This window comes from Salmo salar, chromosome ssa17, assembly GCF_905237065.1.
Source record: "Salmo salar chromosome ssa17, Ssal_v3.1, whole genome shotgun sequence".
Lineage (NCBI taxonomy): Eukaryota > Metazoa > Chordata > Actinopteri > Salmoniformes > Salmonidae > Salmo > Salmo salar.
Window position 1 is genome coordinate 4194864 of NC_059458.1, and position 23767 is coordinate 4218630.

The 23767-nt window shown below is 48.2% G+C and overlaps 2 protein-coding genes across 2 annotated transcripts; both read left to right on the forward strand.

The window, feature by feature from the left end:
* Positions 1 to 384: 384 nt before the first annotated feature.
* On the forward strand, positions 385 to 11764 carry LOC106561217 (zinc finger homeobox protein 4; the record flags this gene model as incomplete). The annotated part of the gene is made up of 8 exons (XM_045700360.1): positions 385 to 714; positions 1578 to 3399; positions 3647 to 4242; positions 4408 to 4639; positions 5608 to 5855; positions 6769 to 9498; positions 10658 to 11341; positions 11435 to 11764. Coding segments are annotated over exons 2-8 (6606 nt in total), but the record flags the coding sequence as incomplete, so codon positions are not given.
* Positions 11765 to 11766: 2 nt separating this feature from the next.
* LOC123728144 (homeobox-leucine zipper protein HAT14-like) lies at positions 11767 to 14030 on the forward strand. Its single transcript, XM_045698742.1, has one exon. It carries the CDS (start codon positions 11878 to 11880, stop codon positions 12286 to 12288), a length of 411 nt encoding a protein of 136 aa, XP_045554698.1. The 5' UTR covers positions 11767 to 11877; the 3' UTR covers positions 12289 to 14030.
* Positions 14031 to 23767: the final 9737 nt, after the last annotated feature.

Here is a 23767-nt window from a genome sequence, read left to right on the forward strand (position 1 = left end):
CAGTAGTATAGTTTTGTGTGGATTGAAATAATAAATACTTGGCAAATAATGTGTTATATTTCAAGCATGCGACTGATGGTAGGCCTATGATACAAGGTGTATGGGATATAAGCGATATATATATTTGTCATACATCTACATATACAGCTACATGTCACTTTAACCTTTTGTGACAAAATTATTATTCCAATTATTCCAACCCTTTCTTACAATATCAACATTACAATGATAATTCTATTACTTCACTATTTTCTCCGACTATCTGTATCCTCTTTAGTCTTCTACATAGTCCCTCTTCGGTCCCTCTCCCCCTCTCTCCCCTCCCTTTCTCCTCCGCCGCATCCCATTGATGCTGCCTGCGCAATGTTGCACATGCGCAGTGGGGTAGCCTCAGCCATCTGCAGGAAACCAATTAGCAGGAATAAAGAGCTAAGTGTTTTTCTCTCCTCTATGTTCAGACCTCACTCTACCTCTCCCCCTCTCACACCCCTCCGTCCCTCTGTTTACTGTAGATATAGCTTTAAGAAGACGATTTTAGGAACACAGAGAGGAGGACTGTGTTATGCTGCTCTCTTTGCGGCTGTCCTCTCCTGCACGCTCTCTGGTCCAAAGGGAATATGTGGATGTTCAGTAGACCCGCTATTTGACTGGATTACTACAGATACAGATACAGTCCAAGGAGTCCAGAGACGCCGCCGCCACAGCCGCACAGATGTGAGTCTGCGTTTGTTTCTAACTGTCCGTGATATCCCTCAAACTACTGGGGGATATCGCGGATATTGGCTGTGCTGTTGAATGGAAAGAAGAGCTTTGTGCCGTTATAGGCTGTTGCGGTTTTTATCTCTTGAGTAGGCTAAACAAAGACAGAAGTACGCTACAGTAATATAAACCTCGTCATAGTCACCATTCCAGTTAAATAATGTCGGTGTCAGCTGGTGTAGCCTATACTGGTTAACATCAGCCGTTGCAGGCTACTGCCAGCGCTAGTTCCTCGGTTTGTGAGTTTTTCCCGCGCTGACAATGCACACAAACGTAATCATCTACGTTTCCTGTCGGTTCAATATTTTCAGCTCAGTTGGGGAGGTAGGCCCTATTTTTTTATCAGGGTAGGATATCATTCTCTCTCTAAAGCGCGACTCATTCAGTCGAATTCCCGTTAACCAGTATGCCCCCACCTCTCTGTCTCTCTCTCTCTCTCTCACACACACACACACACACACACACACACACACACACACACACACACACACACACACACACACACTTTCCCTAAGTAATGGTTTCCCATACTAGATAGACATATAGTAGGGAATAATTGTGTAAATCATTTTAGATTTGTTATCGATAGACTAGGCTATTGATCTGTGTAAATGAAAACCTTTAGAGTCAATGCCAGTGGAGTAGCTATAGTAGAGGTAGAACTTCACCTGACAAAGACTATTGTTTATTGTGTTGCAGTAATTAACACTCAGTACTATGTACATGTATTTCTTCCTTTAAATTATTTTCTCTCTCTCTCTCTCTCTCTCTCTCTCTCTCTCTCTCTCTCTCTCTCTCTCTCCTCATCTCTCTCTCAGGTGGGGTAGTGATGCGTGGCTGCTGTAGGAGCCATTATGGACAGCGGTGAGGGAGGGAGAGGAAGGGATGGAGGGAGAGAGGGAGGAGAACCTGACATCAGCACCAAGCCGTTATCTCATCCTCTCCTGACCCCGGAAGTGATTCCTTGTAAGGGGTCGCCCTCTCGTACCTCAGCCCCGGCCCCTGCCAAAGAGCCTTCCAACCTGACTCAGACAGAGCAGGGGGGAGCAGAGGGGACCGCAGGCAGAGAGGAGACCCCAGAAGGGGAGGGGGGTATATACTCACAGAATAATGGTGTGACACTGAAAGAAGAGCAAGAGAAGGAAGAGAAGCTAAATGAGAAGGAGAAAGAAAGATTGTTACTAGTGGATGACAGAGAGGAAACGGGAAGAAAAAACCTTGCACCAGCCTTCAGCAGCAAAGACAGAGGAGAAGAGGAAAAAGAGAAGGAACAGGAAGAGGAGGAGAGGGAAGAGGCCATCTCAAACCAAAGCCAAACCAAATCCAAATGTAGTCTATTACCTCGACAGAGCCAGCACAGCTCTGCTTCCAGCACTGTTATGGCCAGTGGCACATTGAACAGCAACATCCACATTACTCCTTCCAATTCTCCAAAGCACTCTACCTCTCCTTCTACCTGTCCAAAGCTCTCATTATCACCTTCCAATTCTCCAAAGCACTCTACCTCTCCTTCCAATTCTCCAAAGCGCTCCAGCTTTTTCCCCTCCTCTCCTTATCGTCAGAACGAGACAGAGGTGAGAGACACAGGAGAAGTGCAGGGCAATAGTCCTAGTTTTCCTCTGAGCTTTAAACCCCAGCAGTCTGCTCTGTCTGAGTCCACCAGCACACCCGCTAAGGATGATGGTAGAGCAGACGCCACTCACACTTCCCTTATTGCCAATGGAGACACCGCCAAAGTTCCCAAACCAAACAACAACCCAGAAGTGAGAGATGGAGATAGAGAGATGGAAATAGAAAGAAATGATGATGAGGGAAATGGAGAGAAAGAAAGAGAGGGAGATGAGAACATAGAGACTGTATCTAAGTACCTCCACTCCTCTCCCTCCTCTTCCTCCTCACCCTCTTCTCCCATCTCACTGAACAGTCACATGGCATTGATGCACTCCCGGAACTCCTGCAAGACGCTTAAATGCCCCAAATGTAACTGGCATTACAAGTCCCAGCAGACACTGCAAGTCCACCTCAGAGAAAAACACCCAGAGTCTGGGGGCTCATGTGTCTGTGGGGGCTTGGGGGAGAATTGTGTTTGTGGAGGGTCAAGGGGTGTGTGTCTGTACTGTAGCACAGGGAAGGCCCATCCTCGTCTGTCCCGGGGGGAGAGTTATGTCTGTGGGTACAAGCCCTACCGCTGTGGTGTGTGTGATTACGCCACGTCCTCTAAAGGAAACCTCAGCATACACATGCAGTCAGACAAACACCTCAGCAACGTACAGGCAGCGGGACAAACACAACATGTGCACAGCACACACACACACTCCACACACAGCGGGGGCTCCTCTGTCAGAGACACAGCAGGCGATCAGGTGTACGGACACACACACCCCGAAGTCACGCAGCCCCCGGAAAACACACCGGCCTACCCCAGCCATCCCTCCTCCCAGGGTAAGAGGTGGCGGTGTGAGGTGTGTGATTATGAGACCAGCATTGCGCGGAACCTGCGCATACACACCACCAGCGAGAAACACACACAAAATGTGTTGCGCCTGAAACACACACACAACGTGCTGCAGCTGCAGAGAAGCTACTACCTGGCCCACTGCAGGAGTCTGCCTCCTCAACTCACACTGCTACACAGCATAGGTGAGAGACCACACACACACTGACACATACTTAATTACTGTAGGTAGATACTTGATTATATCCATGCTTATATGTATGTTTTGTCACGGCCTGTCTGTGTGTGTGTCTGTGTGTCTGTGTGTCTGTGTGTGTGTGTGTGTGTGTGTGTGTGTGTGTGTGTGTGTGTGTGTGTGTGTGTGTGTGTGTGTGTGTGTGTGTGTGTGTGTGTGTGTGTGTGTGTGTGTGTGTGTGTGTGTGTGTGTTCTAGGTGGGGAGCAGTCTTTGGATATGCATCAACTAACAGCAGAGGAGCCAGTTGCCCCAGAATCAACCCTGACCCCCTCCCCCTCTCCTCCTCCCTCCTCCTCACCATCCCCTTCTCCATCCCCCTCTCCCCTGTCTCTCTCCCCCTCTCCCCCTCCTCCCCTGTCTCTCTCCTCCTCGTCTCCACTCTACCGTGGTGTGTTCCGGTGCCTGGTGTGTTTCAGTTTCTCCTCTGACAGTTTGGAGTCTCTTGGGTCTCACCTGAGTGCCCCCCGCTCCCTGCCCCAGTCTGAGTGGCGCTGTCTGGTGGCCGGAGGCTGCTACTGCAGGCTGTGTGGCTACAGCACCCCCCTCACAGCTAACTTCACCCTGCACTGCCAGACAGACAGACACAGGGCCCGCTACCAGCTGGCTGCCCACCTCTGGGAGAGAGGGGAAAAGGGGGAGGCTGTGGACTGGGAGGAAGTTGGGAAGTTGGTTGCTACAGGCAACCTGGTCCAGCTGAAGTGTAACGTGTGTGACTTCCAGACCAGCAGCTTGGAGAAACTGAGAATACACAGTGTCAACTCCCAACACCAGGACAGCCTCAGAGTCTACAGGGTCAGTACAAACACAATATTTGCTGTTCTTGGGCTTTACAATTGTTTCTAAATATTTGGCATATAGACAGCAAATAAAACACAGAGACCAGATTTATTTTGTACATATTTCTTTCTATCACACCTTGTATAACTCCAACTTCCCCCCCTCTCTCTCTCTCTCTAGTTCTTAGAGCAGTATGACAGTGCAGTAGCTGGAGGCTCCTTGTCGTTCCACTGTGTCTTGTGTAATTACTCCTCCCGCTCTAAACTCCACCTACTGAGACACACCCACTCCACGGGTCATCATAAGAGGGAGGAGCTTCACCGCTTGCAGATTGTGAAAAGGAGGAGCCTGAATAAAGGAGAGGAGCTAGCTGCCATCTTCAGCATCAGGAAGTGTACCAGTCCTGAGATGGGTAAGAAATTCAGCTCGTCTTTTCCCATTCCCTTCTCTCTGAAGTGTGCACTTGTTCATTCCTCCTGAGGAATTTAAAAGTATGGGATTATTGTAGACATTGGCAAGAGGGAATTTCAACCATATTTTGTACATCAGTCCAGAACAAATGTATAAATAGGATAGAGAAAATGAACTGCAGGCCTAGGATAAGTCAACGGCGAGAAGAAATTAGAAGAAAGGTGATGGAGCAAGGTGAAGAGAGAGTGATTGAGAGAAAAGGAATGATTGATTATGGTCAGGGGTCAATTGGGTTAATTGATTTGTCGATGCACATGCTCGTTACATCCCCTATCACCCCGACAACGCTAACAAGCACCTACCGACTCACTGCTATTGAACTGTAGGGTGGCAGGTAGCCTAGCGGTTAAGCGCTTTGGACCAGTAACCGAAAAGTTGCTGGTTGGAATTCCAGAACTGACTAGGTGAACAGAAATCTGACGTTGTGCCCTTGTGCAAGGCATTTAACCCTAATTGCTCCTGTAAGTCACTCTAGATAAGAGCATCTGTTAAATGACTAAAATGTCTGTAATATTCCAGAATAGAACTTTAAGGGCCAGTTACCCAGACACTGTCAATAGAGATTCTCCATTGAGCATGCATTTTAGTCCATGACTAGGCTTAGTGAGGGTCAGAAACTAGACTTCCGAGTACCGTTCTAATGACTCCACCTGTACTTTGTTCTATCTCTGTCCGGTCTAAATCTGGTCTAACTCTGTCTGCTACTCTGTATTAAACAGTCAATAGCAGGTATTTGGTCTGAATGAACTGGTCTGAATCTCAGGAGGCTCTTTAATAGAAAATCAATAATGGATCAATCTGTGTGTGTGTGTGTGTGTGTGTGTGTGTGTGTGTGTGTGTGTGTGTGTGTGTGTGTGTGTGTGTGTGTGTGTGTGTGTGTGTGTATTAACATATGTGTTATTTTTCTAGATGAAAGCAGTGAGGAGGGGGAGAGGAGAGATTCCTTATCCCCAGCCAAGCGATCATTCTCTTGGCTGGAGGAGACACAGAGCCCCCTCTCTCCCAAACGCCCCAGAACAGACAAGCACACCACTGACCAACAGACTACTGCCAAGTGCCCACTGTGCCAGGACACACTGGTACACACACACCTGAGACGTCACCTCACACTCACTCATAGTGTGGCCCAGGACTGTGTGGACAAGCTCATGAGCACTGTAAGTGTGTGTGTTCTAGCTACCTTTCATAAGCAGAAGTACAATCAAGCTGAAGGAGTTTGCTTTTAGTGTCTCTAGCAAACAAAGAGTGCTCATCTCTCCACATCACCAACCTCCATTACTTTACCCAGGATGCTAAGTGCTCTTTGTCTCCCTCTCTGACTTCACTTGACTGCCTTCTTCCTTTTAGTCTTCCTGTTTTCCCCTCATCCCTCTCTCACCCCTCCTCTCATCTCTCTTACCCTCTCCTCTCTCCCTTTTTCTCTCACTCCCTTTTCATACCTCTCATTCTTCTCTCCACCCGTCCTCTCTCTCTTCATCTTTTTCTCTGCACCCCTTGTTCTCTCTCGTCCCCCCTCTCCACCCCCTCTTTCTCCATCTTTCTCTCTGCGCCTCCTCTTTCTCTCTCTCGCCCCTCTCAACCCCCCCTCGCTTTCTCTCTCCATCTCTCTGCTACCACAGCCCCCATTTTCCACCCCTCTCCCGCTCTCTCTGATAGTAGTGTAGGTTCATTAATTCAGTCTGGGGTGATGATGGCCATTATGTTCCTCGCTTTCCAATTACTCTCTCAAGATTAAGCCTGACCTTCACTCTCTCACTGCTGCACCCGCATATGTGTATGCTCTCTTCTGTCTCTGCCATGCCATGTGTGTGTGTCTTCTTTCTGTGTGTGGTTGATTTAAAACACTCTTGATTCTATTTCCCTCCATCTCGTATTATTATTCATTGATTTAGAAGTAAAGTGTGTAATGGGAGAATGAGGTGATGTAGACAATAAAGGAGCATCACAATTATTATTCCATCTGCACTATCAAACAGGAAAGACACTGTTTTGACTGACTATAAAGGCAATCAGTCATCTGGATAGGTTCAGACTGACATTGAAAACCTTTGTTGTTGGATTCTTTTCCAGGTGGCAGTGGAGCTGCCAGAGATTCTACAGAAAGAGACACTGCAGAGGGATTCCCATTCAAACGACTCCAACACAAACGAATATCAAACAAACGATTCCAACACAATGGACTTTTACGCAAAGGAGTCCCTCAGAAATGAGTCTCAATCAAACGACTCCCATATAAATGAAGAAGAAGTGATACCAGCCAAAGATGTCCCTGCTCTGCCCACCCGTCCTTGTGAGGACCAGCATCTAGCAGAGGACAACACCTCTCACCTCCCAGAGTCCCCCAGCTCATCCCCTCCCCCCCCCACTCCTCCCTCTCCCTCCCTCAGCCACCTCCCTTCATCTGCCTTACCCCCCTCTCCTCTCAGCGATGCCCCTCCCTCCTCTGATCGTCATGGTTACAGGTTCCGCTGTGGCAGGTGCAGTCTAGCATTCCGGACACAGGAGAAGCTGAAGCTGCACTGGCAGTACCATGCCATGAGGGCGGCGACAGAGTGCCACCTCTGCCCCAGACGCTGCCGCAGCCAAGAGGCCCTGCAGAGACACCTGCTCAACACACACCTACAGGACCTACACCTACAGGGTACACACCCTGACCAGAGTGGAGCACACGTCCAACGACCAACCAGCCTGGAGGGGGAGGAAGAGGAGGGGGAGAGTATGGAGGAGGAAGATGAGGAGGAGGGAAATGAAGGAGAGGAGGATGAAAAGGATGACCCAGATGAGGAGGAGAGGCCCAGTCCAGGGGTTAGTAATAGTGACAAGGGTTCAGGGCAGCAGGGGGAGGAGACAGGGTCAGAATCCAGCCCCCTCATCAAGGGCTCAAAACCGACTCTGGAGCGGTTCCTGGACCCGGCTCGGCCCTACAAGTGTTCAGTCTGCTGTGAGTCCTTCACTCAGAGAACCATCCTGCTGGTCCACTATAACTCTGTGTCCCACCTCCACCGAGCCAAAGCCAGACGGGCCCTGCATGACTGCAGCCCCAGTTATGCTGACACCCCCCAGGGCCTGGAACCAAGCCCCTACCGGTGCAGCCTGGCCTCTGACCCCAGGCCCTACCGCTGCAGAATGTGTGGGGTGGCCTACAGCCAGAGCTCCACCCTGGACATCCACCTCCGTTCTGTACTGCACCAGACACGAGCCCGTGCAGCTCGGACCCAGCTACCACTGAACCCCCACACTCACCAAACTCTAGCTCCAGCCTCAGCCTCAACCCAGCCTCCCCACACCCCAGTCCCATCCTTGGTCCAAACCCAGACCCCTGCCTCCAGCCCTTCGCCTGGAGGAGAAGAGGCATCTACCAGGGGAACCCCCCCAGCAGTCACCAGACCAGCCCCTGCCTCCCCAAGTCCCTGTTCCTCCCTGAGTGAAGCCCAGCTGAGTGTGGGTGTCTCCGGCCAGGTTAAGGGTCAACAGGCTAAGAGGAGGAGAGTAGAGGACCTGACCGCTTCCGCAGGACAGCAGGACCTGACGTTACTCCAACAGCAATTAGCCCAGGCCCAGATACAGCAACACACAGCCCTCCTCCAGCCCCAGATCTTTAGTCCAACACTGCTCCCACACCTCCCCTTACTGCAACATAACCTCCTAAAGCAGCACCTCCCTTCAGCAGCAGAGATTCTCCAACACGGGAACCTCTTCCCTCCCCTCCCCTTATCGCCAGACAGCCTATTCTCTCTACAGCAGCAGCTGCTACTGTCCTTCTACCTTTCTGGAGGGCTGCTACTCAACCCCAACACAACCCTTATGAACCAGACCAGCTCAGCTGTCTCCCCTCAGACCACCTCAGCTGTCTCCCCTCAGACCACCTCAGCTGTCTCCCCTCAGACCACCTCAGCTGTCTCCCCTCAGACCAGCTCAGCTGTCTCCCCTCAGACCACCTCAACTGTCTCCCCTCAGACCACCTCGGACCAACGCCCCCAGATAGAGAGGCTTGGACCTCCCTCTCCACAGCCAGAGACGAATAGAATCCAGTTTCCAGCCCATGCTCCGAAATGTGAAACCCAGGCTGAGACCGCTGACAGTGACTCCCCCCTCCACCAGACAGAGAAAGAATACAACCCATCCTCCCCTCCTGATGGAGATGGAGAGAAGAACGGAGAGATGCAGGAGAGTGAGAAGAAGGAGAGAGCAGAGAAGGCCCTCAGAGTTCTGTTGGAAAGATACGGCTGGGAACTGGCCCTACAAAGCACTCAGAGCAGACAGAGACAGCAGAACAGAGAGATGGAGGGATGCCTGGAGGAGGAGGAGAAGCAGTGTGGAGAATGTGGGAAGCTGTTCTCTGACTCTCTGATCCTGAAGAGCCACCAGGAGTTTGTTCACCGCCAGATGATCCCTCCTGTAGTGTTGGAGATGTTCTCCAGACAGTACAGGCTGCAGTACGACCGCCTCTACCCCCTCAGACCCTTCACACCGGGGGACACTGAGACAACTATTGTTGCACCCCTAACCCCAGCTTCAGCACCTGCACTTGCACCTTTACCCTCAGCACCAGCCTCAGATTCAACCCTCGACCAAGCCCAATTCCTCTCCATCTCCCAAACCTCAGTCCCAGCCCTTACCCCAGCTGCAACCCTAACAGCCATAGACCCAGCTGTGCCCCCACCACCAGCATCCGTATCTGTAACCCTGTCCCCAGACCAAGCCCCAGTTAATTTCCTCTCCCCAGTCCAAGCCAGAGCCTCACCAACACCCTCTCCTCCTCCACCCCCCGCCAACCACAACCACTTTCAGAGCAGGACGGTACCACAACGACAACCACCCCTTGCCCTGACCCCTCTCAAACTATCATACACAAGCCCAAACTCTCCATACCCCCTCTCCCCTTACCCCAACTCCCCCTCCCCCGTCTTCCTTTATCCAACCTCTCCTCTCTTCCCTTCCCCATAGACCCCTCTCTCCTCCCCCTTGGTCTAATGCAGCCCATAGCCCTCCAGTCAATGCTTCAGTACCAGTCCCTGTTATCATCCTGCCACCAACCACCCTTATCCCTATACACCAACACCCATTCTGTTCCTAGCCCAGCCCTGCCCCCATACACTACCACCCACTCTGCTCCTAGCCCAGCTCTACCCACATACACTACCACCCACTCTGCTCCTAGCCCAGCCCTGCCCCCATACACTACCACCCACTCTGCTCCTAGCCCAGCTCTACCCCCATACACTACCACCCACTCTGCTCCTAGCCCAGCTCTACCCACATACACTACCACCCACTCTGCTCCTAGCCCAGCCCTGCCCCCATACACTACCACCCACTCTGCTCCTAGCCCAGCTCTACCCCCATACACTACCACCCACTCTGCTCCTAGCCCAGCTCTACCCCCATACACTACCACCCACTCTGCTCCTAGCCCAGCTCTACCCCCATACACTACCACCCACTCTGCTCCTAGCCCAGCCCTGCCCCCATACACTACCACCCACTCTGCTCCTAGCCCAGCTCTGCCCCCATACACTACCACCCACTCTGCTCCTAGCCCAGCTCTACCCCCATACACTACCACCCACTCTGCTCCTAGCCCAGCTCTACCCCCATACACTACCACCCACTCTGCTCCTAGCCCAGCTCTACCCCCATACACTACTACCCACTCTGCTCCTAGCCCAGCCCTACCCCCATACACTACCACCCACTCTGCTCCTAGCCCAGCCCTACCCCCATACACTACCACCCACTCTGCTCCTAGCCCAGCTCTGCCCCCATACACTACCACCCACTCTGCTCCTAGCCCAGCCCTACCCCCATACACTACCACCCACTCTGCTCCTAGCCCAGCCCTACCCCCATACACTACTACCCACTCTGCTCCTAGCCCAGCCCTACCCCCATACACTACCACCCACTCTGCTCCTAGCCCAGCTCTGCCCCCATACACTACCACCCACTCTGCTCCTAGCCCAGCTCTACCCCATACACTACCACCCACTCTGCTCCTAGCCCAGCTCTACCCCCATACACTACCACCCACTCTGCTCCTAGCCCAGCTCTACCCCCATACACTACTACCCACTCTGCTCCTAGCCCAGCCCTACCCCCATACACTACCACCCACTCTGCTCCTAGCCCAGCCCTACCCCCATACACTACCACCCACTCTGCTCCTAGCCCAGCCTTGCCCCCATACACTACCACCCACTCTGCTCCTAGCCCAGCTCTACCCCCATACACTACCACCCACTCTGCTCCTAGCCCAGCCCTGCCCCCATACACTACCACCCACTCTGCTCCTAGCCCAGCCCTGCCCCCATACACTACCACCCACTCTGCTCCTAGCCCAGCTCTGCCCCCATACACTACCACCCACTCTGCTCCTAGCCCAGCCCTGCCCTCTCTGAAGCGTAGGCTGGAGGAAGGGACAGAGGTTAGGCCTATGAGTGATGTGATGGCCGGTGATGGAGAGGAAGGGGGAGAGAGGGAGGGAGAGGGGGATGAGCAGAGGCGGGATAGGCGCCAGAGGACCACCATCAGTGCGGAGCAGCTAGAGGTTCTGTACCAGCGCTACAGTCTGAACTCCAACCCAACCCGCTCTGTACTGGAGGGCATCACCAGGGACACAGGCCTGAAGAAACGTGTGGTGCAGGTACTTTATCATTCTCATAGTAACATTTCTATAATTCTGTAATGCTGAATCATCTTTTGTGTAATAATGCTGTGGTTGTCTGTCCTTCCTCAGGTATGGTTCCAGAACACTAGGGCTCGTCAGAGGAAGGGCCAGCTCCAGACCCTGGGGAGAGGAGGTTTAGGTGTGGGTCTGGGTGACAACCACAGGCGCTGTCCATTCTGTAGGGCTTTGTTCAAGGCTCAAAGTGCCCTGGATGCCCATGTTAGGGCCCGCCACTGGTCCCAGACTGACAGACCTGCCTATGGTCTGTCTCATCAGATAGGTTCCGCTGATGACTTCAGCTTTTCTCACAACCATGGATCCTACAGAGACAGGGAGGGTCCCCCACTGCCCCTCCAGCATTCTCCCTCTCTCTCCCACCATCCTTCTCTCCCTTCCCCCTCCATCCCTCCCCGAACCCCTTTCATCCCTCCCCAAGCCCCGGGGCCATCCCCACTGAGAGAAAATACATTTCTGGGAAAACAGATTTGACCTTTGACCTGAACGAACCCGACATGGAAGAGGAGGAAGAGGAAGAAGGTCTGTCAGTAAAAATATTCCCTTCGTCTGACCAGGCTCATGTGGGTAACCATAGCAATCTGTTGTCTCTGGGATACAAATATGGGATGGCAAGCTTCAACGTTCAAGACTGTGACCAGAACTCCAGTCCAAGTCTGTCTGAGAGTGTGGATAGGCATGGACCGAGACAGCAGCAGCAGCAGAGGCAGCGTACACAGATGACCCCCCAGCAGGTGATCAAGCTCAGAGCCTGTTACAGGGAGCACCCCACCCCCAGTCCCCTGCAGTGTGAGGGCCTGGGACGGCAGCTGGGGCTCCCACGCAGGGTGGTGCAGGTGTGGTTTCAGAATGGCCGGGCCAAGGAGAAGAGGGCAAGGAGCCTCAGAGTTGACCCCACCACAGGATAGAGGGAAAGGCAGCAGAGGACAGGGGAGAGAACGCACACAGCCATGAACTAAGTGCACGTCACTCACAACAATAAACCAACCGGATGCCACAGAAGCCAAAGAGCATTCTACCAGTGTACCTCACCCCTTAATCAGCCCCAAAACATCACAGGGCAGACCTCCTCTAGAGCTTTAAGACACCACTCCTGTGTTCCTCTCTCTCCTTTCCCCTCCTCTCCTGTCCTCCAACCGATACCTCAGGAGTTAACCCCTCCATGCCAACAGATGTCCCTGTTCTGACAATAGAATCTGGAGAACCAGGACACAGTAGGTGCCCGTCTCACTTGTGTTTAAAGACTACTAGTGCAAGTATCAAACTGTTCGATGTTTTAGTGTATAGAACGTTCTTTCAAAGTATAAGAAAACTGAAAGAAACAAAAGCAGCTACGGAAAACAAAAAATTCAAATATTCTTTACAAAGAGCATCTGCAAAGACTGGCTTGGATTCCAAAGCTCGTAACCAAAACCTTACATGTCCGTGGATTGTGTTGTCAACATGGTGTTTTTCATTTCCAAACCACAGTACAGCCCATACAGTGAAGAGTAGATCTGAGACTGGTGCGTATCAATAGACTGACTGGTCTATGTGGTGCTGAAGCAGACCTCAACCTTCTCAAGCCAATGATGACTCTACTGCACATGTACTGAACGCTCCTTATGTGGAAAATAGGCCAAATAGCACTGAGCTAAGTCCACTTTGTCCTTTATGTGAGAGGTCGTATAAGAAGCTATTTTGATAACGTTCGACCAATATATGTCACAACTTTAACCAAACACTACACAACATTGTCTGTGTTTAGTAAATGTTAATGAATATGAATACAATGGATTAACGGTCGTTATTATGCTTTGATATGACAAGTGTTATTTTGTGGTGTATGAGAACATAATGTAGGCGTTATGATGTGGAGTTGCCTTTTCTTCTTATTTGAGTAAATACCAGTATGTTGTGTAATATAATCCCATGTATACTATACTCAGGCCAACTGAACTGTTTTTTATTTGGTCCTAGTAATGTACTAGTTTCTCTTCTGTTCCTAATGCCAGACACAAAGTCTGTTTTGAAACCTTATGATGTAAATATTGACTGTTGATATGAAGTTCCTATAATGGTAGTTCTAAAGAAACCTCTCTGGATTTCAGATATCTGAGCTTTCTGACCGATAATTGATAGTTCCATTATTACAATGTTAAATGGTGTGAGGAGTAAATTAATGTACAGTATGTAGCTTTTATATGGTCGACTCAGTCTCCCCTGAGACTGCCTCTGTTCTGACGGACCATACTCACTGAGAGTTACTGACGTAATACTGATGAAAACTTTGGATGTTGTGTGCACTTAACTCTCTCACACACTCTAACCGTCTTTCTTTCTCTCTCTCTTTTTCTCTCTCATCTCTCCTCTTTTTGTTCTCTAAATGTAATAATATTACTGTAGTAATAGTAACAGTAATAACTATGATAATATTGAATGCTTTAAAACACAACCCAAAGACAATAACACTGTAACCATCGATGCATAAATGCCACAGAAAACAACTTAAAAAGTTTACTTGATAATGTAATATTGATTGTTGGGAAGAAAGAGTGACTGTATCAGAACTGCTGTATCTGCCTCTTCACCAGGCCACTGGTGAGTGTACACTGTAACCTCCAGAAAAACCAAAACCTGTTATTATACTAGGATGGAGGAGCAACCCCCCCCCCCAGCTATTAGTGCACTCAGTAGGAGTGTACTCAGTAGGGAACCAAACCCCAGCCCCTAGTGTACCATACTCAGTAGGGAACCAAACCCCAGCCCCTAGTGTACCATACTCAGTAGGGAACCAAACCCCAGCCCCTAGTGTACCATACTCAGTAGGGAACCAAACCCCAGCCCCTAGTGTACCATACTCAGTAGGGAACCAAGCCCCAGCCCCTAGTGTACCATACTCAGTAGGGAACCAAACCCCAGCCCCTAGTGTACCATACTCAGTAGGGAACCAAACCCCAGCCCCTAGTGTACCATACTCAGTAGGGAACCAAACCCCAGCCCCTAGTGTACCATACTCAGTAGGGAACCAAACCCCAGCCCCTAGTGTACCATACTCAGTAGGGAACCAAACCCCAGCCCCTAGTGTACCATACTCAGTAGGGAACCAAACCCCAGCCCCTAGTGTACCATACTCAGTAGGGAACTACTTCAGAGCCATTGCAGTGTGTAGAGTGGTTGAAATGTTTTCCTCCTCAATGTCTTTCTGACCAGATAGATTCTTCCATCTCAGTCTTTGAGGATGTCCAGTTGGCTGCTAACGTATTTTGTAATACTTTAATAACAACAAACTGTTATAACACACATGACGCTGTTCATAACCTGACCTTTTATTCTGATGTTAACAAAGAGATACTTGGGGCGCCAGTATTTACTCAGTAATGTATTACTATGTGGACAGTGGTTTCTAAACAAAGATACAAAGAAGTTACAATGATACTATAAAGATAAGATACTTCTATACTTAAGATCCTGCATAGCTATTCTATGGCAGGTTGGATTGTATCTAGCCCAAACCTTCCACAGGTCTGTGTACCGGTATGTTTCTGATCTTGTGTCGCTGGCTTGTTTAGCCATGTTTGTTTCTGCTTTAGGCCAACAATGTAGCCTTATAGCCACGTAGCTATGTAGCCATGCTTGTCTCTGCTATAGGCCAGGCAACAATGTAGCCATGAAGTGACATAGACACGTATCCCATGTACCTGGGTAGCCACGTAGTCATGTAGCCACACAGATTGTAGCCATGTAGCTATGTAGCCATGCAGTGATACTGAACACAGAAACAGTCTGTCATCCAGGCTAACCTTCCAAAGGATTCTAACTCTGTTTACCCTTAGCTCTATATCTGACCAATGTTTACCACAATACCAATGATCTTTCTTCTGTACTGAAATTCCAAATACTGTACCACTTGGCAGTTGTTATGTACATATTGTTGTTTTATTCCTTTTGCTTATTTTCTGAATAACTGTAAGATGTAAATATTGTGTCGTTCCTGGAAGCTGTTGCCGTAGTGATAACCAAAAGATACCTGTGTTGTGCACCTGTCCCAGTCTCTTGCCCCAGTGGTTAACTGTGTTCCCTCTCCCCCTCCCCTTTCCATAGCCACTGAGGTAAATAAAGTCTGGTTTGGTGGACACATTTGCCCAATGTCTTGTGTGTGTGTGTGTGTGTGTGTGTGTGTGTGTGTTGGGTAGATCCCTGGACCCAGAGGTCAGTTCATTAATTACGTCAGTGACATCCAGCCAGATTACTTTCCTTTGTGACAAAATGATATGATGAATATTAATGACCTCGCATGAATTATACTGCTGCTGCTGTTGATGATGCTGGAAGTGGGGCTGGGGGAAGGGGGTTGAAGGAAGGGGAGGGTCTATGTGTGTGTAGGGGATATAATGCTATTGCCTACTCGTGTACGTATTTTGAATGCTGTTGGGGGGACAGGGGAGGTTACTTTAAGGAGGGATAGTGGGTTGTAATGTCATACACTAGAGCATCAGTGATCCGGGGGGGGGTTAACCCAGAAGGGTTATAATGTCATTGGTGTTGGTGTGTATGTAGGCTCATTTAGATTTAGATTGGTTCTGTGTGAGCAGAGGAAAAAGTTCATGTTTATTCATGAGTCCTTCAGCTCAGCCACCAGTTAAAGAGACAGGACTCTGTTTTCACTGATAACACCCCTACCCCAGCCTCAACCCCTCCCCTGGCAGATGCTTTTCCATGATTTCTCTCAGTGTGTGTGTGTGTTTCACATTATCAATGTATCATGTTTTTATTCAGTACTAGAAATCCCAGTACAGACACAGTCCTGATGGTAAACTGATTGCTGGAATACTATACTGCAATAGCCATATCACTAATGGAGTACAGTATTAATAGTACACACACACACACACACACACACACACTGTTGGGCAGTAATCAGTGAATGTCATTGAGGAAGAGTTTGTTCAGTGCTTCATCAGGTATAGAGCGGTTTTTATTAGAAGATGTGCTCTCTATCCATCTTCTTAATGATTTTATAATGGTCGCCAGGCTGTTCTAATCAGTCATATGGGAGAGATAGCCTGGTAAAAGTCTATTTACAATGCGAATGTTCTGGAACACATTCTCTCCGCAGTATCTGAAGGCTCTATATTGTAAGAGGGCCAGAATTGTCTGCTTTTAGGAGCATCTTAAATGGGTTAGTTCACTCAAATAGTTCACACAAATATGTAATTTTGTTATTTTATACTTTTTTCTTATGTCTACATTTGATCTATCTATGCCTTTTTTCATTGTTATGCCCCACCCCCAACACGCATACCCCTCTCCTGGGTAGCTAGCTTCTTTACATCCATTAGGTGATTTGAATGCTCAACAGCAGGACAGTGAGTTCAGCACGCGTCACCGTGGCTGTTACATAGACTCACCCCGCATTATGCTAATCCTAATACACTCTGCCCACAGACAACACCACATGCTGCCCATGATAGGGGGTGGGTCATGGGGGTGTGTGTGTGTGTGTCAGGTTTGAGCAATTGTCATGCTGTCCAACTGATCTGCATGCAAAAAGATCAGCAGTCTAATTATATCCCTTATGGTAAAAAGTGTTTTATGCATAAACATACACGCACACACTCACGCACGCATGCACACAAACACACACAGACACACACACACACACAGTGCTAAGGTCATTGTGGCATCATTGAGATATGACATCTGACTCCATCTGACTCTTTATGTGTGTTTCACTTCTTTCCACAGTAACACAGAGTTCAGAGAAGGGAAACTGGAAAGGCAAGCGTAATGTAAACCACATACCACAGGAGGCTGCTGAGGGGAGGACTGCTCATGTTAATGGCTGGAACGGCCCTAATGGAATGGTATTTGATACCATTCCACCTATTCCGCTCCACTCATTAATACGAGCCTGTTCTCCCCAATTAAGGTGCCACCAACTTCCTGTGCCACATACAGTATACTGGATGTGTTATGGGGGAATATACCTTTAAGCTCCATACACAGGTTCCTTTCCAGTATCAAGTGTTCTTCCAGATTGAGATGCTGGTAATATCCTTGTTAGAATGATTGATTGTCTCTGACACATTTTAATTACGGCCAAGTTAAATGGATTGGCTGGCGGACTATAAAACATTGCTGTTTAATAACGAGATGCTTTTTTTCATTTTTTCTTCATCCAATCCCATTCCTGCTGGCCGCACCAAATGAGTCTCACCGTTTAATGATATGCAAATGAAATTCGCATGAACCCTATGATCCTGTGTGATGATTAAACTAAGATGGCGTTGGCTGCTGAGCTTCTGCAAGTATTACATATATTCCTTGTGTGCTTGAAGCAGAAAAGGCCACCAGTCTGGGGAGAGCAGGTGCTTGATGGAGAAATGACACTATAGTCTTGTGTTCTGCTATAAACATGTACCAATCCTTTATCAGAACATGTTCAATGGTATTGGTGAGATCATACTGTAGGTAAAACCAGATTTGCATCCCCTCTCCATCTCTCCCTCCCCCACCTCTCCCTCCATTAGACTGTGTCTAGCTCCTCCTCTCCTGTCGTTTATTGCACTGTATTTGCATAATGAAGGCTGCGATTAATTAAGATCCCACAGGAGTCTGGAGGGAGGGAGAGATGGCGGGAGTAAAATGAGTGGTAGGGAGGGGATAGAAGGAGGGAGGGGATGAAGAGAGGGAAGAGGTTGATCCACTGCTCGTTAGTCTCCAGATAATCTCTGCACCCATAAATAAAATCTCAGGTAATTGGGTCAGCTGCAATGCGATTCACTTCTGTGCACATACATGTTAGAAATTGAGTTCTGGCAAAAATGAAGTCCCCCCCCCCCCCCACACACACACACACAAACACACACACGCAAACCAGCCAAGGTGAAGCAGTTTAAGCCCGTCTTCAACCAGTCATGATAAATCCAAATAACCAGTGAAGAAAAAACAAAAAACGGAACTACTGCTGCGTGATCTCACACTGTCACACATCCCTTTTAGTCCTGGCAGATTCTCTCTGTCTACACGCACAATCTCCAGACATTAGCATATCCAGTCACGTCCAACCATGTGGCACGGTTTAGGGGTGTGAGTTGGGGTGAGGTGGTGGGGAGCAGGGTGAGGAAAATGTTGCAGAGCGATTAAATCACTAATTATGATTGGCTGTTGAAATTAGTCCGTCACTGTTCATTATCAACAGAGGAGATAACCAGACACATACAGCAGCGCCTACTGCCTGGTTCTGCTTGTGTCTGTGATCTGGCCTTTGGACTGCAGCAATCTGGCTGGTACGGAAATAACACACATGGTGAATCCCAAAAGTTTCAAATCCATCTTCTCATTGATTCCTCCATCCTTGTTTTCTCTGTGAACTTGAAATCCATCTTCTCATTGATTCCTTCATCCTTGTTTTCTCTGTGAACTTGAAATCCATCTTCTCATTGATTCCTCCATCCTTGTTTTCTCTGTGAACTTGAAATCCATCTTCTCATTGATTCCTCCATCCTTGTTTTCTCTGTGAACTTGAAATCCATAACAAGTCAACATATTTAAGATCTCATTATTCTTCTGTTGTAAATGTTCCCTCAGTCTGATACACCATACACTCTTAGAACCTAAAAGGAAACCTAGAACCTAAAAGGTGTCTTTGGCTGTCCCCATAGGAGAACCCTTTGAAGAACCTTATTGGTTCCAGGTAGAACCCTTTTGGTTGCAGGTGTAACCCTTTTGGGTTTCATGTAGAACCCTCTGTAGAAAGGAATCAAAAAGGATTCTCCGATGGAGACAGCCGAAGAACCCTTTTGGAACCCTTTTTTCTAAGAGTGTAGGAGATTTCCAACACAGGGGTTCAGTGTTCGCTGCTTAGCGGTTCAGATACTGAGAGAAGAGAGGGAGGTACTAGTATAGAGGAAGTAGCAGTCTCATCCCTCTCCTTATTGCTGTACTCCTGGGTTCATGAGGATATTGTGCCGCCCCCCCCCATGCCTTTGCCACTCACTGGTTGTTGGTTGTTGTTGACATTTCGATCCCGTCTGAAGAGTTGTATTGACTTAGCGGACTAAAACGTTTTGATCCCGTCTGAAGAGTTGCATTGACTTAGCGGACTAAAACGTTTTGATCCCGTCTGAAGAGTTGCATTGACTTAGCGGACTAAAACGTTTTGATCCCGTCTGAAGAGTTGCATTGACTTAGCGGACTAAAACGTTTTGATCCCGTCTGAAGAGTTGCATTGACTTAGCGGACTAAAACGTTTTGATCCCGTCTGAAGAGTTGCATTGACTTAGCGGACTAAAACGTTTTGATCCCGTCTGAAGAGTTGCATTGACTTAGCGGACTAAAACGTTTTGATCCCGTCTGAAGAGTTGCATTGACTTAGCGGACTAAAACGTTTTGATCCCGTCTGAAGAGTTGCATTGACTTAGCGGACTAAAACGTTTTGATCCCGTCTGAAGAGTTGCATTGACTTAGCGGACTAAAACGTTTTGATCCCGTCTGAAGAGTTGCATTGACTTAGCGGACTAAAACGTTTTGATCCCCAGGTTCGAACCTGTCAGTCACATAAGCATGTGAAAGCTATTTCTTTAGTGTTTAACCAGCCTGTTAGCGGCCGTAAGCATCTGTTGTGTTGTGTTGTGTTTGGTGCAGTGCCAACTCTGTCTTTCTCCCCTGGTGTAGTGCCAACTCTTGGTCTGCCACCCCCCCCTCCCCCCCGCTGAAAGATGCCATCGCTGGGAAGCTGGCAACCGTTGCCCTGGCACTCCTGGCCAGATTTGTCCAAACAATCCAACAAACAAACAAACATTGAATAGCGATGAATCCTCTCTAGTGAATCTCCTCTCTCCAAATGAGACATTTCTCTGCTGCTAGCTCCGTTGTTTTTGAGCGTGTCACGGCAGCTGGATGGAATGTCATCCACTAGCTGGCACAGGGAGGAGAGAGCGATGGGAGCAGAGAAAGAGAGGAGGATGGAGGGAGTGGACACTTTGTTGATGGTATGGTGCCTGTCCTCCGAACGCCAGCTGCCATTGATGTGACTCTCAAATCGCCCGGCAGAGTCCATGTTCTTCATCGTCCTCCTTTTCATCCCTCCATCCTCACCCTAATTTCTCTACTTCCTCTCTTCATCCTCCTGGATCTAGTCGTCTTGTTTCGGCTACCCTCCAGGGGTCTCAAGGGCTCTTCCTTATGTCCTCCTCCATCCTCTGCATCTCCTCTTTATCTTTTTTTAACCTTCATTTACCCAGGTATGTCAATTGCGAACATTTTTTGTTGTTGCAATGACGACCTCTAAATCTGAGTATCTTGTCTGTCTTTGGGCATTGGTGTAGCAATGTGAAAGAGTCTCTCTGTTCCTTATCCTGGCCCCTCTACACCACCCTCCCCATGCCAGTGTGTGGGAACCAGCCCTGAGTGGATGGCACCGTGCCAACCTCATTCGCAGCTCCTCTATCCACCGCCCTCTTTCCCCCGTCTGTCTCCCTCCCTCTATATCTCCCTGCCTCTTTCTCTGTCTCTCCCTCTATATATCTCTCTGTCTCTCTGTGTCTGTCTCTCTGTCTGCCTTTGTCTCTCTGTTTTTCTGTCTCTGTCTGTCCCTGTCTCTGTCTGTCTCTATGTCTCTCTCTTCCCAGCTCCTTGTGTGTTGAGTTCAGCTGAAGCCCTGAAGGTAGTTTGATTACCCCCTCCCTCTGGGGTATATATAACATACAGCACACAATAAACACATGCACCAGGAATCCAGGAAAGGAATCCCAGATCACACACACACACACACACACACACACACACACACACAAACATGCGTAAGCGCACACACATACCCACACACACACGCATGCACACACACACACTTCCTTGTGTTGTTCCCTTCCTCATATTGTTTTTCCTTTAAACTCTCCTTTATCCTCAAACAAAGCTTACTATAATAGATGGTTATTATGCTAATGAATATCATGTATGTAGTCATGTAGTGAAAGTAGTGAATATGCAAATGAAGTGTGAAATTTATGCAAGGCTGGAGGGGGAGGAACTCTACTTCTGTTCTATGCTCCAGTATTGCACACCTACATTCTCTCTCTCCTTTCCTTCAGCCTCCATTCTCTCTCTCTTTTCCTTCATCCACCATCCTCTCTCTCCTTTCCTTCATCCTCCATCCTCTCTCTCCTTTCCTTCAGCCTCCATCCTCTCTCGCCTTTCCTTCAGCCTCCATCTCCTTTCCTTCATCCTCCATCCTCTCTCTCCTTTCCTTCAGCCTCCATCCTCTCTCTCCTTTCCTTCAGCCTCCATCCTCTCTCGCCTTTCCTTCAGCCTCCATCTCCTTTCCTTCATCCTCCATCCTCTCTCTCCTTTCCTTCATCCTCCATCCTCTCTCTCCTTTCCTTCATCCCCTCTCTCTTCTAATTTATCTCCTTTTCTCTACCCTCCATTTTATCACACACATCTCCTTTTCCATTCTTCTTTTGTCAAGCCTCTGTATTATCTTCATAGCCACGGGATGTAATGGTGCTGAGGGTGCTGCAGCACCCCCTGACAAATTGAAAATAATAATAACAATAATAATAATGAAAAAAAAGATGAGTCTTGTGTGAAATAGGGCTTTATTAATCCTGTTTGAGTGGCCAAATTCCCCCCCCCACCCCCTAAAATACTTCCTGCAGCTATGACTATCTTCCTTCATTCTCTCTTTCTCTACTGTCCTCTTTCTCTTCCTGTCCCCTCCACCCCTTCCTTCTCTCAAAGCATTCAGAAAGGGATGGTCTCTCATATCCAACCTCTGTTCTCCTCTCCTCACCTCTCCTCTATTTTCATTTCCTCTCCCTCCTCTCTTCCTCACTCTATTTCTGCTCTCTAAACATCCCTACAGTGATCCACAAAACCAACAGCTGAGTGTTTGATCAGGAATATGAACCCAACCTCCACTGTGTGTGTTTCTGTGTGTGTACAGTATGTTAATGTTTCTGCTTCTGACGGTGTGTGTGTATGTTAATGTTTCTGCTCCTAACGGTGTGTGTGTATGTTAATATTTCTGCTTCTGATGGTGTGTGTGTATGTTAATGTTTCTGCTTCTGCTTCTGACGGTGTGTGTGTATGTTAATGTTTCTGCTTCTGACGGTGTGTGTGTATTCCTGTAATCTTATTATGCTGTTCACGTAGATGGCAGAGTGTGTTGCTATGGCGGTTGCTATAGGGCTAGGTGGTCCCGTCGAGCATACATCACAGCTAGACTTCTTCTCTGATACCTGGCAATGAAGATATGTGTTCTCCCCGTTTTATAGCTAGACTTCAGCTCTGATACCTGGCAATGAAGATATGTGTTCTCCCATTTTATAGCTAGACTTCAGCTCTGATACCTGGCAATGAGTGATGTGTTCTCCCTGTTTTATAGCTAGACTTCAGCTCTGATACCTGGCAATGAAGATATGTGTTCTCCCTGTTTTATAGCTAGACTTCAGCTCTGATACCTGGCAATGAAGATATGTGTTCTCCCCATTTTATAGCTAGACTTCAGCTCTGATACCTGGCAATGAGTGATGTGTTCTCCCTGTTTTATAGCTAGACTTCAGCTCTGATACCTGGCAATGAAGATATGTGTTCTCCCTGTTTTATAGCTAGACTTCTTCTCTGATACCTGGCAATGAAGATATGTGTTCTCCCTGTTTTATAGCTAGACTTCTTCTCTGATACCTGGCAATGAAGATATGTGTTCTCCCTGTTTTATAGCTAGACTTCAGCTCTGATACCTGGCAATGAAGATATGTGTTCTCCCCGTTTTATAGCTAGACTTCAGCTCTGATACCTGGCAATGAGTGATGTGTTCTCCCTGTTTTATAGCTAGACTTCAGCTCTGATACCTGGCAATGAAGATATGTGTTCTCCCTGTTTTATAGCTAGACTTCTTCTCTGATACCTGGCAATGAAGATATGTGTTCTCCCCGTTTTATAGCTAGACTTCAGCTCTGATACCTGGCAATGAAGATATGTGTTCTCCCCATTTTATAGCTAGACTTCAGCTCTGATAAATGTCAATGAAGATATGTGTTCTCCCTGTTTTATAGCTAGACTTCAGCTCTGATACCTGGCAATGAGTGATGTGTTCTCCCCATTTTATAGCTAGACTTCAGCTCTGATAAATGTCAATGAAGATATGTGTTCTCCCTGTTTTATAGCTAGACTTCAGCTCTGATACCTGGCAATGAAGATATGTGTTCTCCCTGTTTTATAGCTAGACTTCAGCTCTGATACCTGGCAATGAAGATATGTGTTCTCCCCATTTTATAGCTAGACTTCAGCTCTGATACCTGGCAATGAAGATATGTGTTCTCCCTGTTTTATAGCTAGACTTCAGCTCTGATACCTGGCAATGAAGTGATGTGTTCTCCCCATTTTATAGCTAGACTTCAGCTC

Bases quoted from the DNA above. Each gene is read 5' to 3' on its own strand.
- LOC123728144 (XM_045698742.1), top strand. From the start codon at position 11,878: ATGGAAGAGGAGGAAGAGGAAGAAGGTCTGTCAGTAAAAATATTCCCT.